Below are 17069 nucleotides of genomic sequence, written 5' to 3'. Positions count from 1 at the left end.
GGGAGTAAGTAAAAAAGTAAAAAAGAATAATAAAAATGAGGTAAAAAAGGCCATCTTTAAAGCTTTCAAAGAAAAAAAAAAACAACCCTCAGGAAAGTATCTCATTCTAATTCCATTAGATTTTAAACAAAAACAACCAACAATCCAAAACACAACAATACACAGGTGCAGTCTTGTTTAAGCAACAACTAACTGGTGTACACAGGCACATAAAAATTAACACTACAAATGCACTAGTCAGTCATCTCAGCAGAAAGTAATAGTGCCAGACAGCATCTGCAGATTGCAGAACGGACTCTTCTCCATAAACACTAATGGAAACTCGGTCTTCCATGACCTCTACTGAGTCTAGACATATTTACTTTATCAAGGGGAAAGCAGACCAGTTTGCCAGCGTAAGCAAGTTCATTCTGCTTGTACCTCTCTCGCCCAACTCCACACAGTCCTTAAGTAAGCACACCTAACTTTAAGCAGATGAGTCACTCACATGCCTAAAAATAGAATTTAAAGTACTTACAGGCTTTGCTGAAGCCCAGGTTTAATAGATAACTTTACAAGCCAACCTGCTGAGCCAGTGGTTTTTACAAGACTGCTGCACAAACGCTAATACAGAGTGACACTAATAAATTCACAACCTAGAGCTTCAGTGTTCAGTTTCACAGAACACAGCCTGAAACAGTTGCACTTTTCAAGACAATAGATTAAGCAATTAGATAAAAAATCTGAATAAAAAACAAAATAAAATGAGCAATGAACATTTCAAATTATTTGCTTATTATATTCAGGTAAAATATTGGGATTTTTAACTGTACAAGCCAACATTTGCTCTCTTTAAAGATAAAATCTATTGCACTATCTATTGGTCTATCAGACCAAGTTCAGACACATAGCCTACCGTTGATATGTCCATGAAGGCATTTGGACTTCATGTTTCCTAGGTCCCGATGGATAAGGAAAAACTTTTTAACAAAGCTCTGCATATAAAATTGTGGTATAAAATCTACTATGGGGCTATACATCCTCTACTAACATTTTACATTTGGCAGCCTAAGAAAAATAACTGTGATAGTGGCTAGCCATAATAACACTAAGGGATTCATTTTACCACTGGCAGACAAGAAACCCTAGTCTTTACATTGCATTTCAATTTTTACCATCGTCTCCAGTTTCAATGACTTTGCCCTTCAAGGGGAGAAAATTACATTAACGGAACACAAAACCCTCACATCTCTGATAAAATATTTAAAATAAATCTTCTCTAATTGTTTTCTTTTTCCTCCCCCCTTTTTCAAGATGATAACGTTCTAGATCTTGGATTTTAAAAAAAATAAAATCAAAATACCTAATATCTATTAAAAAAATCCCAAAGCTTAACAGTCAAAAATAAATCATTCAGTCATTCCCACACTGGAACATGCCATAGTACATAGTACTAACAACAGCAGTACAAATGAGAAAGGATGACAGACAAAATACACATCAGAAAATTACAGTCCGTGTCAGACCCATGTAAGATAATTACGATCTGTTTCTGCCACTGTAACCCAAACTTCTTGGAAAATGCCCAGGCAGCCTACAGCGTGCACTGAGAAAGGGAAGATACAGAAGTAGCCAAAGAAATAGTTATCACAAGAGAATATGAAACACGGGGAAAAGGAGATGACACTCTTAAATCCTGTCCCTTGACAGGAGTTAAAATATTACCTTTGGCATCTATAATTAACAGTCTTGGAGATGCCCGTTTACTCTTACCTTTGAAAAAGCTGAAGGAGACATATCCTTTTTTGTTTGTTTTTTAAAAACACATCCATAAGATTCAGTTGTGCTCTCCTCTTTAGCCTTCTCTCCACACACGTGCTGGGTAGAACAGTCAGGATACAGCAATGTGAGTTCCTCGGTGCACAAACAGCCCCAATGATGGCGTCCTACCACGAGGGAAAAGGCAGCACCAGACAGCAAAGCAAGGAAACAGTCTTCTTCCTTTCCTATGGTACTCACCTGCCAAACAATATTCTGGATGGTTCATCCAGACTTTACAAATAACAAAATGCTAAGTAAAGTAAATTAAATTCCTAAATGACATCACCTAATCACTATTGTATGTACACAGTGGGAAAAGCAGAAGTAAAGCATTTCTTTTTAGGATGTTTTAAAAGTGTAGGCCATTAATCTCATCTCCTAGCAAGCGCGTTTGTGTTAGTGTATTAGATGCCCTCTCCAAAATAGAGCAGCACTGGTCCCCCCGGTGCATGGGCAGAGGAACACCTAATTTCCAAACCTTAGTTCAGGGCTTAAATTAGCTTATAAGGGGCCAAGTCCTTCCAAGCCAGCAGCAATTCTAAGGATGTACATACAGAGTTGCAGTCATCTAGGAAGCTTTACAAGTGAAATAAAAATCTATATGGTCCTTCGGTCTTCAGTGTTAAACAGCAGAGATCTTCAGGATGGCAACTGTGGATTTGAGCACCCAGCTTCTACATAAATCCCCTTTAAGCAGTAACTTTCTCTTCTAGATTTGGATCTCTTAGGTTCAGCCCTCAAAGTAATCAGTAAAGAAATGCCCATAAAAGGCAGGTTTCATAACAACTCTTTTAAAGCAGGATAATGAGGAACATCAATTTTAGTTTTCAGACACAGACATTTCCTTCATTCAAGTATTATACCACTTTAAAAACTTCTTAACTTACACCAGCAGGAACAACAGCTACACTACAATACCTAAACTGATGGTAGCAACTGAAGTAGAGAGCTTTTCAAAATAGCCTTAACAAACACAGCTGTGATTTCAACTTTTAAATAAATTACTTTTTTTTTTTTTTTAATGCAGAAGCAACCTCTAAAGTATTCCTATCATCTCAAAGACAGGATGGAGGGTGGGGAGCAGGATTTAAAAAAAAGTCAAGCTGACTTACTATACACTAAGTGGAAATAAATGCAAACATTAATTTTCAGAAGTTTAAAGCCCCTGAACATCGTAATCTCAGTATTCGTAAATCTCCAAATCATTGAAAACTGTTCATTAATTCTTTATAGCACAAGATGGTAAGACATTTAAGCACATTCCATTTTTAATTATCTGATATTAAGAGACTTCAGAGATATAACTCAGTAACTAGAACTTACCACTTTTCACCTAAATACATGTAATATGCTTATATTATTTAAGTGATAAATACTATTTAAAAAGTTGGTTTCAGATGGATCTCTTCAGCAGCAACTGTAATCAAAACTAGAAGTACTAATTACACATTCTATGTTGGGGTTCAGGTCCCCTTCTCCACCAGAAAAAAAAAAGACAACACAATTAGGTATTCCTCATAAACTCTCCCGTAAACTTGGAAATAAAAATGTAAGAGCATCCAGATTATTTTTAAGTCTTACTACACATTGTGACTCAGCCAGCTAAGTATCATTTTCAGAAATGACTTCTTAGTTTCAGATGCCAAAAGTATGACAGTGCACCATCCTCTCCGATTTCACTGAAACACATCCAGGATTTTTGCCACAGTTTTGCACAGGTATATATAAAAAGGCTAAATTTAATTTTAGCCAGAACATGTTACATATATACAGAACCACCATTTCAGCTTTAGTGACACGGAGAAACCCAAAACAGTGCTGAAGTAACTATATGCAAATTTTGTGTTTGAACCAAATCATTATGACTTTTGTCTAAACATTCCTATCTGTGGCAGTATTTAAAATTATTATTTACTCCTACATGCACTGATCAGTCTCAGAGGTTTTTTGCACAAGTAGAGTCCAAACTATTTTCTGGCTTTCAGCTACTACAGAGATAGCAGCCTGGTCTGGTGGGAGGTGTCCCTGCCCATGGTTGGAAGGTTGGAACTCGATGATCTTTAAGGTTCCTTCCAACCCAAACCACTCTATGATTCTATGATTTGTTACTGTGACAATTATTTAACACGACACAAGCTGGCAGAAACCTCAGTGAGATTTCAAAAAGCATCTCTAAGACAGCCTACAATTCAAGACAACACTCTCATTGCCATATGTAGTTTACTTTTCTGGACATCTTTTTTAATACTTATTTTTACAATTGTCATAAGTGTCATACAGAATACATTAAAGCAAACATTCAGAAAAAAATGTACAAGCATGTGTGTGTCTGATATGCATATGAAAATGCACGAAAACGGACAGAACTGAGCACAAATGACAGCTCTGAGTTGGTATCCACAAATAACTTCACTTGTACAAACCATTCCATTTGACCCTGACATAATGGTTTATAAACCAGTGTTTTATATATGTGCAATAGCTCATACGTTTTTCCTCAATATTTGGACCTATTTTGATTTAGATAAATCAATATTCCAGAAATTTATAAGGAAAGCTTCCATTCCACTCTGATCTCTCCAGCCTGCTTCAAAAACACCAAATCATTCATATACACAAAAGGAAGACTAGTTAAACCAAATTAAAGAAGATTTGCTTATAAAAACATATTTTGGTATGTGCTTGAGTGCAAAAAACCCTGTACATTTATTTAACAATTGTGTAAATCAAAAACAGTAAATGGCTTGCTTAAAGTGCTCTACAGCTAAGACTTTATAGACAAAGTTTATCCCTAAACGAATACCCCAAAATTCCCCCAAAGCTTACAATGCTAACACTAACAGCCTTATGGACCAAGGTGCTAGTAGGCACTGTTATACTATATTACTCATTAATTAAGAGAGTCAGACTCCGATCTCACTTACAGTTAATGCACATTTACACTGATGTAACTGAGAGCAGAATCCCTCTCCTGGTATCTACCATCCTCAAATGATACAAAGGAGTTGCAAAAACAGAAGCTCCCTTTTGTATAAATACATCATAAATAAAATATGTATAGATACAAATATTCATTAAACAGCAGCTTAATGGTCGAATATTTCAGCTCTTGCTTCTATAATACTTTGCTAAAAACACATCTTAAGTGAGCAGATTAAATCTTAACAGTGCTGCATTAGCTACTTGTGATGCTACACACCCCAGAAGCAATTTATGCACATTTTGAAGCCTTTAGTAGATCTTTAGATCTTTAGTAGTGAAAGTAGGTAGAAATTTTTGATGCAAAAAAGAATAAATAAATAAAAACTATTAAATATCCAATGTTTGGTACAAATGCTTCATATTAAGTTACTTTTATACATTTGTTTAGAAAAATACACTAAATATTTCTACTTTCATTGGCTAAAAATAAGGACCAGATTATGTATATCCTTGTGTTTTTAAAGAAGGCAATGTCAATTACTGTCAAGCTGCTAGAGCAGACTCATTAGTGCCCATTCCTACAGCCCTTACAGAGGCAAAAAAGCCATCACAGGGCTAATCACAGCTCCTGGTGGAGGACCGGTACAAATGACCAAGAGGCCCATGGCACAAGTTGCATTTTCTCCAAAAAAATGAAACCTTTTTGCTGAAGTTTATAACCTGCAGGTTTACTAATGTATCAGTCAGACCTTCACACTTTTTAAAAAGAGCTACATTTACAAATGTGGATGCTTATCTGTTAAGCGATCATTTGTTCCAAAAAATGCACATTCAAACTGTGAAATATTAGGAAAATACTCTTGCAAATAAACTATATAAAGATAAAATACACTTCAAAGATATTCTTTATGTTATTCTATAAAGTGCAGAGAAATCCTTCTAAAAAGGGAAATGACTACTTCCTATAACAACAGTATAATTACAGCAGCTTTTGCATAGCCTTATTTATAGAAAATTGAATACTTTCAGTTTGTTCAGGAAGAAAGGGATGAAAGAGTCTCTTCCAGTTCAGATCCTTCCTTTGATACTGATCTGTTTTCTTCAGGAATGGTTGATGATACCAGATCTCCATTGACAGCACTTCTAGAACACTGAGCAGATCCTATGAAGATATCAGAAAGTATTTAATTTCAACCCAAAAAAACCTCATCTGATCTGTCAATTATTCTATTTGCTTATGTATAGGAAATAGTTAGCAATCAGAAGCTTAATTACTCTGGACTTTTCATGAAGCATTTCAATCAATATCATGCCCAAGGATGACAGATACGAAGAATGTTCAGCTAGTGTAAATCCAGTCATTTATCCCTTTTTTTTTTTTTTGTAAATACACAGTGCATTAGGAAGGACAGTAATCTGCGAGATATAGACATATTCCATATGAGGAACACACAAACTTTTTTTCTTCAAGAACCAATGCATCAATAAGCATTTAATTAAGACATTTTCTGTTATTAAAATGAAATGGATGACTTACTGCAAGTTGGGTATTACTAGGCTACCTGATAGGAAACGAGTGAAGATAATCGGAAGGTATCAGAGGAAGCTTCTAACACAGTAAAGAAAAGAAAAAAACTCAGAGAAACTGAGCTAGAAACTAGAGCTACATAGTAAGGAAACATAAAAGCCTGGTATTAGCAGAAACACACAAGACAAAGACTCCTTTGAGCAGTCCTGAAAAGAGTCAAACTGAGTAACCAACACCAGAAGCTCCAGATGGTAACAACAAAAGCCTTACATTGTAGGAAGCTGGACTGATGAGCACCTATATGACCGATGAGTCACAGAATAGGATCTAAACTAAGTTTATTAGCTTGGGATTCATCTGCCACCAGCACAGGGTAAGCCAGCACCCATGAGGTGAAACAGGTGGCCACCCTGCAACACGTGAGTATCACAGCACCAAGAAAGTGGTGCAAAAGTGCGAATACTTGCTTCATGATAGAACCTAAAGCATTAGTACATCTTTGTGATCATATGGGCTTTCAGCAATGCAGAGGCCTCAGGTTTTTCCATGCAAGTGAGGCACTAAGCACTCTAAGAGGAAGCAAGAATAAACCAAAAGTAGTCAAGAACTAGTCAAGTTAAAGTCTTCCAGAGAGGAGTTTGGATGGAGTCAAAATGACAGCAAGACTCAAAGGAAAAACCACAGAAGAACTGGTTTCTAACTCAGTAGGCCCATCTAATTGTGAGGAATATGCTAATCATGACATCATTTCATAATTTTGGGGTTGTTTTTATTTATTATTGTTAAGACTGCACTCTTTCAGAACAGTGCTGTTCTCTACAAAGGGCAAGCAGCCACTGAAATGAACCATCTTCCTGCAATGCACTGTGTAGAAATTACACCCTACCACTCATAGGGGTCACAGAAAGGAGAATTACTTTCGTGACAACAGCAGGTTGCAAACAACATTATTCCACACAACTTATCAGAACATAGTTCATATAAGATTCTATTAGTACAAACATCTCTTTTCTGGTTATGACTCTATTATTTTGCCAGTAGTCTCACTGATTTCAACACAACTATTCCAGGTATAAGGTCCTTTTCAATATGAATGAAAACCAGCAAAAGTCAGCATCATAATGAACTACACAAGCGCTTCAGTTTATGATATAGGAATCTTAACAACCAAAACTTTGCGTAACTACGAGAAATCTTTTCTTCATGCTGGTATCAGCACTAGAACAGCTGCTGTAAACAGGGCAATAAATTGTACAGAAAGATACAAAAGAAAACCATCCCTCTTCCCAACTTACTCTGAGAATCCTCAAGGGGAGTATCACTGTAAGATTCTGTATCTGAGTATGTTCTTCTGCGCCGCTGTGAAAATCGGTGAAGGGATGAAACTGGCTCTTTTACAGAGTGATTATTCCTACAAAAGAAATGCGATCTCTAAGTAAGCAAAATCTGTAACAACTCACACAAACTTTAAGTTTAAAAAAATTTTGGTGCTCAGATTAAACTGTTAGTATTAATGGTTTTCACTACAGTAAACTAAAAACGGCAGTCAACAGAACATTCTTCATTTTCACAATTATAAAGCCTGAAAATGGAAATAAAAATGTAACATAATTTTTGCACGCAGAAAAAATAACTCAAGAATCTGAAACACTGACTCATAAAGACTGTTAGCATTTCAAGCTCTATGTCTAATTTCATGAACATGTCAGAATAATAATTTGCATAAAGTTTCTACCATGAGGAAATTTTTATAGTCTATTTGAGACAGCAGCTGCATTACTTGCCACTGACACTGATAATCTGCACCCTTAAATTTACAAATTTAGATCAATTTATGCTGATTAATTTTTCTTGCCCTCAGGTGGACAATTCTTCTTATTTTGATTTTAATGCAAACAGGGTCAGGGAGGTTTTTTGAGACATAAGAAAAAAGCTTAAGAAAATAGAAAATTACCTTTCTGAATAGCAAGGACCAGGGTGGCTAATGGAACGCTTCATCTAGGGGAAAAAAATTAAATAAGCAAACAACAAACCATGTCACAAGCTACTTACAAGAATAATATGCATACCTACATCAATTTTTACTTTATTTACAGGTTTTACAAAGAGAGGGCATTTTTTTTTAATTAAAAGCAACATTCTTTGTTAAAAATCTTATTTAACTATATGAAAACAGACAGATTGCATCAATATCAAAAGTTTTAAAGCATTCACACAAGAAATAGTTTACTACAAAAAAATACTTAGTTTCAATGGAGTTCATTCTCTCTTGCTCCAATGTTACTCATAGAGCCATTTGTTAATTGCTGTGATATACAGAAATATCAAGACATTTTTCCTCTACCGAATGCCTGCTTCCATTCCCCATTACACAATAAAGCCAAATCCTGCCTCTTGATTCCTTGTGGTTCTTCTGATATCATCGTCAAACCTCTATGCTTATTAAAGAAAGTTACTAATTTAGATCAATAACGATCAGCTCTGTAAGTAAACTGATTGAAGACAAAAAGACAAGAGGTCCAAGTGCAAAGAAAAGGATTCCCACAACAAAATCCCACAACAGAGCTCATCTTGGACTGATCAAGAAGACATTGAAGATGATTCCACACATCATTCTAAGGGAAATAATCAGTAGTGAAGAGTTACACGAGTAATATTTGTACCACTATTTGCCTTTTTGTTAAATAAGGGCATGTAAGATTAATACAAACTTTTTGAATTACACACACTGAAAGATATGCTATCTTGCTGAAGTGCTTCAAGCCACAAGGCACTTATCTGTTTAAACAGGAGGCAAGTTTATGAAATTTTTAAGGTTAGCATACAGCTAGCATTCTAAAAAACAAAGAAACAGTTGAACTGAGGAAAGGTTAAACCTCATTCATTTATACAGGGTCTTGACATGTACAATAAACTACTCTGATTATGTAAAAACTAGCAAAAAAAGATTAGGAATAGAAAATTGTTGATTTATATTTAGTACCAGTACTGATCATAACAGAGTCAAGATTTCAACTGTTGACATCATGGCACATAGCAACAGCATAATTTTTTGCTGTTCTTCCCCCCTGCCCCGCCATCCAACCAACAATATAACACTTAGAAAAGAGAGTATTTCAAAATGTCTAAACCATTTGAACAGGTGACGGTGACACCGGAGAAACTAAGGGATCAGGGTGAGGCAGCTGGAACATTTCTGGCTTAAACTTGGCATTAGCAATCTTCACACATTCTTCAAGTGTTGTGATGAATGTATTACATGTGGCACTAAGCAAGGAAGAGGCTTCATTCATGTTCTGAAAATAAATGAAAGCACAAGCATAAGCAAGAAAATAAATGAAAAGATGCAAATACAACTCTCACACCACCACCACCACCCACACAGACACATGTTGATTTCCTTCCATAACACTAAGAAATTCCATTTCTCATTTTATTTAATCAAAGGTACACCTTCCTACAAGGTTAATTTAAGCAAGCAAATGTGACAGCATTGTAATTTCTTCCTGAAATCTGAATTTCTTTAGGGTATCAACCAACAAAACTGTAACGTTTTTACTGCAAAGCTTGCCTCAGAGTGACTAACTGGCATCAGAAGATCATTCAGTGAAAAAATGAATTGTAGCACACAGCTTTATCACTCTGGCACAAGAAGCCTGCAGGTCAGTTTCACCTTGCTGTAAATTGACAACCATTTGCTGTGTTGTGACCAAGCATCAAATCCTTGCTTTGTCCTTTGTGGACAACAATACCGTCCACACACTGTTCAAGAGTGTAAAGAATGAAGCCATTCATAATTTCCAGAACTAACTTACATTCAAAAGCAGAAATACTAGAATAATTTTACTTGTGCATATTCAGAGAGACTTATCTACCCCGCAGGTTTCCAGCACCTGTAACACTGGCTCTCACTGATAACAAAACAGAATACCCTTCTACACAAGGAAGTAAAGAATGGACAAACAAGATTGTTTCAACTTCTCTGCCTGTAACAGAGATGTGAAACAAAACACGTTATTGCCTAACTCGTATGGCAGTTCTTCTGGACTTTTAACCAAATGACTCAATAGCACAATTGCTTCCTAATGCATTTTACAACTACAGTTAAACCATCCAGGTACTTTATGCACATATAATCACTGTTCGTATTATATACACATAAGCACTCAAAAACTGACCTAAATGTCACAAAACTAGAGAGATGAAAAAGGCATAAAATGCCTACAGAAACTTGAGGTATATTATATAATCAGGTTCTCCAGTGGTATTCTAGAAATTCTGTACCTCAATGCTGGGAGGAGAGCGAGTCTCATCATGGTGAACAAATTCTTGTATTGTATGAACTTGCTGCATTAAAAGATCACAGTAGAGACGAAGTTCGGACATTTTGGTTTTAAGAGATTCATTGGTCTCACTTATTTCTATAAAAAATAGAGGAATTAGCAATTTATTGCGCACAATGTATGTATAAATTTTACATTTTAAGCACTTTTCATTAAATTTTAATATCAATTTAAAAATTCACTTAAACTTTCACTTAATTTCGAGAAAAATTCAATTTTGCAAAGAGTCAAGAACTGTCTTTGAAGCATACAATGGTTTGTACCAATTAGTTTGAGGCTAATCTAACGAGCATCAAGAATGAGGAAAGATAAAGTTGAAATCTTTCTTAGCTGCAATGTAATGGAGAAAACATTTAATGCATGAAGTCTACGCCCACAGGAGTGGCTGGAAATAGTTACATTAAGCCATCCAAGAAAAATTATGGAAAAAAACAATATATATATATAAAGAATATATAACTATAAAGAATCAAAACAGCAGAAACGAAATGGCTTCACAATAACTATAAACAGTACATTTGCTTTTGTAACAACAACAAGTTGCTGGTATTTTAGCTTCTTAAGACAGAAGAGTGACCTCTAATGAAGCATCAAGGGAGAATATAGATGACCATAAATATAAATCATAATTATTTCAAGACAACAATATTGACTTTCTACCACAATATTTGCATTATCATTAACTGAAAACAAGCATTTGAAAAAGTGGTAAGATTATAAGGAAGATTGCTCTAAGGAACACACATACCTTTTTCTTTTTTTGTTCTAGTATCTGCCAAACAGGCTTTTGCACTCCCCAGAGCAACCAGCCACCTTTGCCTTTCAGCTGCATTAACTGCTTTCATATAGAAATGCTGTTCCCCTGGGATGATTAGCTCCATTCTTGTATTGTCCGTTGCATGAACTTATGATAGAGGAGGAAAAAACAATTAAAAAAAAAAAAACAAACAACAAACCCTCAAGTCAGTAACAATTATTTATTACATGCCAATCTAAGTATTTTAAAAAGTTTATTACAAGCCCATAGTAATACAGTAAGTCACAATGTACTACTGTTAAATAACAGCCCAAAGCTGCTCAACCCCTCTCCCCAGCATGCCTTTAAGTCAACAGATAAGAACACCAGACACTGAACAGTGACCAGACTCCAGTACAATGGGGTTCCCTTTCTGCGTAACTGCGTATGAATCTGTAGCAACTGTTGTACTCCAAACCCGGCCTAAACATGGCAAATTCTATTGCAAGGAATAGTACTTATGGAGAGCTAGGCTAGAAACTGAAACAATTTTTTTTTTAGACAAAATCTGGCTTCAGGTTGTGGAGTCCTAGAACGAAGACCTGAGGTCAACTTTTTTACAGTTCATTATCTTTACCTGAATACTCTATTGGTTTTCGTGCTATCAACCACAGTTCCTCCAGACCCGCTCCAGACTAGCCATACAGGCAGGAGACTGCACCAAATCCAGACTGACTATTATCTTTCCTTCACCAAAAAAACAAGTTGACAAGAAAACAGACAACTGGAATAGCCAAAAAGTGGGATCTTCCACTTTACATCACTCATTTCATCTACACCAAGGAAATAGTAACAAAAAGGAGTTACCACACAAAAAATACTTGGTGGCCCACATAAAATAAAAAGCCCCACTTTTTAATATACAAGTACCCACATCACGAGCCCAGCCACCCAGGGGTATCTGGAAAGAGGCCACAAGTTGAAAGCAAGGGAGACTTAGGCAATGCCCCATTATTAGCCAAGGAGGCTGACCTACAATACACTACAATGAACTTAGAATACACTACAGACTAAAAACACAGAGTGACACAAACAGTTCACACACTAACTTGAATACATCCATCACCTACGCATGTGGGCAGCTGCTAACAGCGACAAAAGTAAAAGTGACTCAGGAAAACAAAAGACTAAACTTCTCTGTTTATAAGAATCTCCTCTTTTGGGTCACTGTTGCTGCTCTTCTGAAAAACTCGCATTTATGAATGGGATAAAGGATAAGACATAGAACTAAATAACTAGCCAAGGTAACTTGCATAAGCCACATGCACACAACGATTCATAACAAAAAGGAATGCATGGCGGGTTCGAAATCTCAAAACAGAGCTCTAACTGTCAAAAGCATTTTTTTTTGTCACCATTTCATAATTCACATGCATTATTATTGCCAAACTATAAAGCAGTCACACTGGACTATAGATAAACAAAAATAGAGGAGGAAAAGCTTGGGATGCAATATATGTTGGGTGATCTTTTCTATTTCCCTGGCAGCTAAACTTTCCTCAAGCAGAAATCTATTAACTCTTACCTTTAATTTCACACACAGCCATCTTTATACTTCCTTTGCTGCCTTTGCAAACATCATCCTGTGAATCATAGTATGACAATATCCCATTGTCTAAAACAAACCACCTAGGCTGCCAACCTAGTGAGATCAAAAACATAAAAAGGAAAGTTTAGTCTAATTGTTAAATTGCAAATCAATTTCAGCTCTTTGGTTGTTAAAACTTTTATTAACAATGCAAACATTAAACTTTACATGTTAACACACCAGGAAGTAAACAATCTGCACAGTATGAAGACGAGAACCACTCTACAACCAAATTAGTGTTATACGGATATTTCACTCCCATTCTTTTTGGATGCAAGATCAGTAGTATTTCAGTTTTCACTATATTCCATTCTACAGCAAAAATAAATTTTAATTTAGCCACCAAGGAATCCTGTTTTGAAGGTTGAGAAATTATATACCTCTGAAGAACCATTCTCATTCAAGTACGCTTTTCGGGCAGACTTTCCTAAGATTGTAGGATCTTATTTGTAAGACACAAATCAATTACTGATGTCACAGACTGCTATGCTATGGTCTCCTCTGCCTACTCTATTTCAGTGTAAAGTCGTATATTTCACACTTAACTATTGACACACCATTTTCTTTGAAAGTAGCCCAGCTCCATTGCTCAACCACAATGTAACATCAGGCATTGTGTGGGGAACTGAGACATGGCTTACGCTCCTAGGCCCATTTGTGAGGACAGCATACCCTACACCCTCTACTAAGGTTTCCACCAGCTTTACATTAGCAAAATTACATAATGACTCTGACTTCACTACATCTACAAAACAGAGCAGTTTATGCATAGACACAAATACCTGTAAGAACTCTATGCCACATAGTAAATTATTGTCATGTGTTCTCCTGGATTAAAATACATTAGCATCCCCCCTTTTTTTTTTTCCTCCTTTTTCAGCTGTTTCGTAAAACTCAACACCCATCAGAATAGATGCCTTAATTTCTAATACCACTAAATGCAAACCATTTTGCCTACTATATCACCTTTGTTTCTAAAAAGAACGTAAAACTAAACTATTCCAGTAGAGCATAACAATTACACTGGCCCATTACAGTCTAGGTCAGCTGTACACTAGGAGCAGATTATCCCTCTATTTTACACCTCGACACCAAACATTAACTTCCTGCTTGGCTTAGGGTTTGGAATGGCAATAACTGCATGGCCAAGAACTCAATGTATTTGGCGATATGACCGTGTGGTCCAAGGCACTTACGAGTTGCCATTCCAACAGAGCAAGCTGTAGCCACGTATTATAACACAGCCACCTTATAACCACAACATAAATCAGGAACTAGACTCTTGAAAATCAGCTAAAGGCTTCATTCTACTCACATCAAGTCATTACAAGTTTTAACACTAATTACATCATGTCACAATTCTATGATAAGGAAACAATAACATGTAACTATTTTTTTAAATTATTAGCTATAATGGTAAGTATGTGTGTCTTTCAAAATGCAGAGTGATAACTAATAAACAGATGAACACTCAAATATAAAAACAGAATTAAAAAAAGTACAAACATTGAGGGATACCAACTCCCACAAGAAATATATCAAATGTTATGTGTACATCACATACTCAAACAATATGCAGTCATAAAATGACTGTACTGAAGACTCTATCCTGTAAAATGTGGGGTTTTTCCAGCTACACTGTCGCAAAACCTTGACTCTGTGTTGCCCTCATCTCCTAAGTGCATGCACAGGTGGTAAGGCAACACCAGTCTCAACAGTCTGATTTTTGATAAAAGGGGACCCTACATGGACAATTATTTCAGCTTCACATCATGCTGGCATTGGAAAAAACAGAAGCAAAGGATTTAAAAGACTCCAAGCACCTCACAGAACCAAGCTAAAGAACAAAAGCACCTCTTCTGACTTCAAATTGGGCAAACAGTGTCTTATGCTCAAAAAAATATTTAACAAATTTGTACTTCGCCAATTCCTACATGCACACATATTATTTAAGGAGAAAAAAAATAAAGCTGTATTTCTGGTTTACTTTCAATGAAGAAGGAAACTAAATGTTTTCCACAATGCTTCAGCAACAATAAAAAGCTCCTTTGCTGCTTGGCTTCTACCATTAATGACAAGTACCACAGTCTATTTCTGGCTACAAAAATAAACAGCAGAGTAACAAGAAAGTTGGTAATAACGTTTAAAAATTTCACTAATATGATTAGATTTTTTTTCTTTTTTTTTTTTTTTTAATTTGCTACCCTCCGATATTTTGGTAATTGGGAATTCCTCACACACTGTAATTTTGAAATGCAGGAGCAGATGCTCTCAGTTGGCCAGCACACATGGAACAAAGGGTTCTGCAGTTCGCTATTTTAGAGGGCTACTGACTTTTAGCAGAAGTTAGCTGCATATTGATATAACAGTCTATTGTGTGTACAGCATTCACAATTACTGTTGAATATTTACTTATTAAATAACAGACTTCAAATGGGAAGTTTATACCAAACACTACAAGGGCTCATTACCTGTGACCGTTTACTTTTTACTACAGTAACACTTCTGGTCATTTAGGTGAAAGCAACGATTTCCATTTTATTTTGAAAAGAAACTTGTACTCGTTATTTCTTTCATACCCAGTTTTTCCTATATGTGTTCCCACCATACACGGTGAAGAAGTGACAAAAATATCTTATCAAATATCTATTTAATTACAGAATAACCGTTCTCTTTCACCAGAAGGCCAATATACCATATTTGCTCTGAAAAATGCAAGACTATGCTCTGTACACTTTAATTCACAGCAAGTGTGCATAATCCTCGCAGTGTGGCCCCCATTATAAACCCTTTTATAAACTGTCAGAATTAAGTTTATAAACCACTCCACATTCAAAATTGGAACACGCTGAAGCAGAAATGGCACGGGTAAAGTCCCAAAGAATGAGAGGGCAAAGGAGATATTGCCGAAGCAGTCAAACACGAGGCCTGATTAAGCACGGTGTACGATCCAACACTGATCTGCTCTGGAGGCACAATTAGTCCTGTTACAGTATCAGAAGAGAAACCTGTTTCACCTTGACAGTACCCTCGATCCACTGCTATCCCCAGAGGGAGGTAGTATCTCTATTACAACAGAGAATGAGGCAAACAAAACCAGAGCTTTGAGGGCAAATGCAAGTATTTGGTGGATTTCTGTCTGCAGCACTTCTAAAAATGCATTTCGTTAACACTTCACCCAGAACTGAAGTTTTTGGTATGTTTTACAGGTTAGGATACAAGAGCACATACTCCAAAAAATTACCATCCAAAAGCAAATTAAAAGAGAATTCAAACTTTCACTTTTAGCAATGAAGATTTAAAGATGTAATCTTAAATTATTCCTCAACCACAAACGAGGAAACCCTGCAAGTTTGTATGCTGCAAATTAAAGCTGTATTCTGAGAGAAAAAAAAAGAGCAGGAGAGGACAATCCCATAGGTGGGCCGTTAGAATAAGGCACTTCCTGCAGCCTGTCCCGTTCCCAGTCCCTGAGGAACTCGGCCCGGGAGTTGTGGAGAGGCACTCGGCCACCCAGCTCCCAGGGGAAAACTACAGGGGGTAGGACCATCTTGCCTACGAGGCCGCCTTGGTGCCCACGCCGCCGGGCTGCGAGGGAAGGGTGCAGGGCCTCGGCCGGGCCGGGAGGCCTATCGCCAGCCCAGGCCGCACACACACACACACACACGGCAGCGCTTTGGGGAACGCTGGCGACCTCCGCCACTCGCCCTCCCCGGGCCCGGCCCAGCCCCCGCAGCCGGCTCCAGGCCGCCCCGCCGCCTCAAGGGCGCCGGCAGCCTCCGCTCCCCGGCGGGATCGGCTCTAAACACAAACGGCGAACAATTTCTCAGCCAGCCCGTTAAAAGCCGTCCCTGACCGACGCAGCAAGCAGCGCCCCCACGGACGAGGCCAACCTCCCCCTGGTCCCGCAGGCCCGGCCGCCCCAGCCCCATCCACCGCCCGCCCCAGGCCCCGCTTCCCGCCGCTTACCCGCCAGGTAGTTGGTCCACTTGTACAGGACCCCCTCCATCGCTCACAGCCCGACGCCGGGCCGCATCCTCCTGCTTCTGCCGCGGGGAAAGGGCGGCCGCCGCCGCGGGGATGGGCGCTCAC

General features: G+C 37.5%; 1 protein-coding gene across 2 annotated transcripts; it reads right to left on the bottom strand.

Annotated features, from left to right (window-relative positions):
• Window positions 1-4014: 4014 nt before the first annotated feature.
• On the bottom strand, window positions 4015-17069 carry PLEKHA3 (pleckstrin homology domain containing A3). Of its 2 annotated transcripts, XM_014954718.1 has the most exons (8): window positions 16947-17069; window positions 12915-13031; window positions 11342-11497; window positions 10535-10671; window positions 9382-9546; window positions 8205-8248; window positions 7546-7661; window positions 4015-5884 (listed from the first exon to the last, which is right to left on the bottom strand). In XM_014954718.1, exons 1-8 carry the CDS (start codon window positions 16984-16986, stop codon window positions 5757-5759), a joined length of 903 nt encoding a protein of 300 aa, XP_014810204.1. In that variant the 5' UTR covers window positions 16987-17069; the 3' UTR covers window positions 4015-5756. The 2 variants fall into 2 exon arrangements, with proteins under 2 accessions (XP_014810204.1, XP_014810205.1); XM_014954719.1 differs by lacking the exon at window positions 12915-13031.

Source organism: Calidris pugnax, unplaced genomic scaffold, assembly GCF_001431845.1.
Source record: "Calidris pugnax isolate Ruff unplaced genomic scaffold, ASM143184v1 scaffold103, whole genome shotgun sequence".
Taxonomy (NCBI): Eukaryota; Metazoa; Chordata; class Aves; order Charadriiformes; family Scolopacidae; genus Calidris; species Calidris pugnax.
This window is presented reverse-complemented; position numbering and strand designations above follow the sequence as displayed.

Coding starts and splice junctions, on each gene's coding strand:
- PLEKHA3 (XM_014954718.1), bottom strand. CDS start 16,986: ATGGAGGGGGTCCTGTACAAGTGGACCAACTACCTGGCGG. Junction 11,498..12,914: donor GGCTGTGTGTGAAATTAAAG/GTAAGAGTTAAT, acceptor CTCTATCATAAG/TTCATGCAACGGACAATACA. Junction 5,885..7,545: donor TCCCCTTGAGGATTCTCAGA/GTAAGTTGGGAA, acceptor ATATCTTCATAG/GATCTGCTCAGTGTTCTAGA.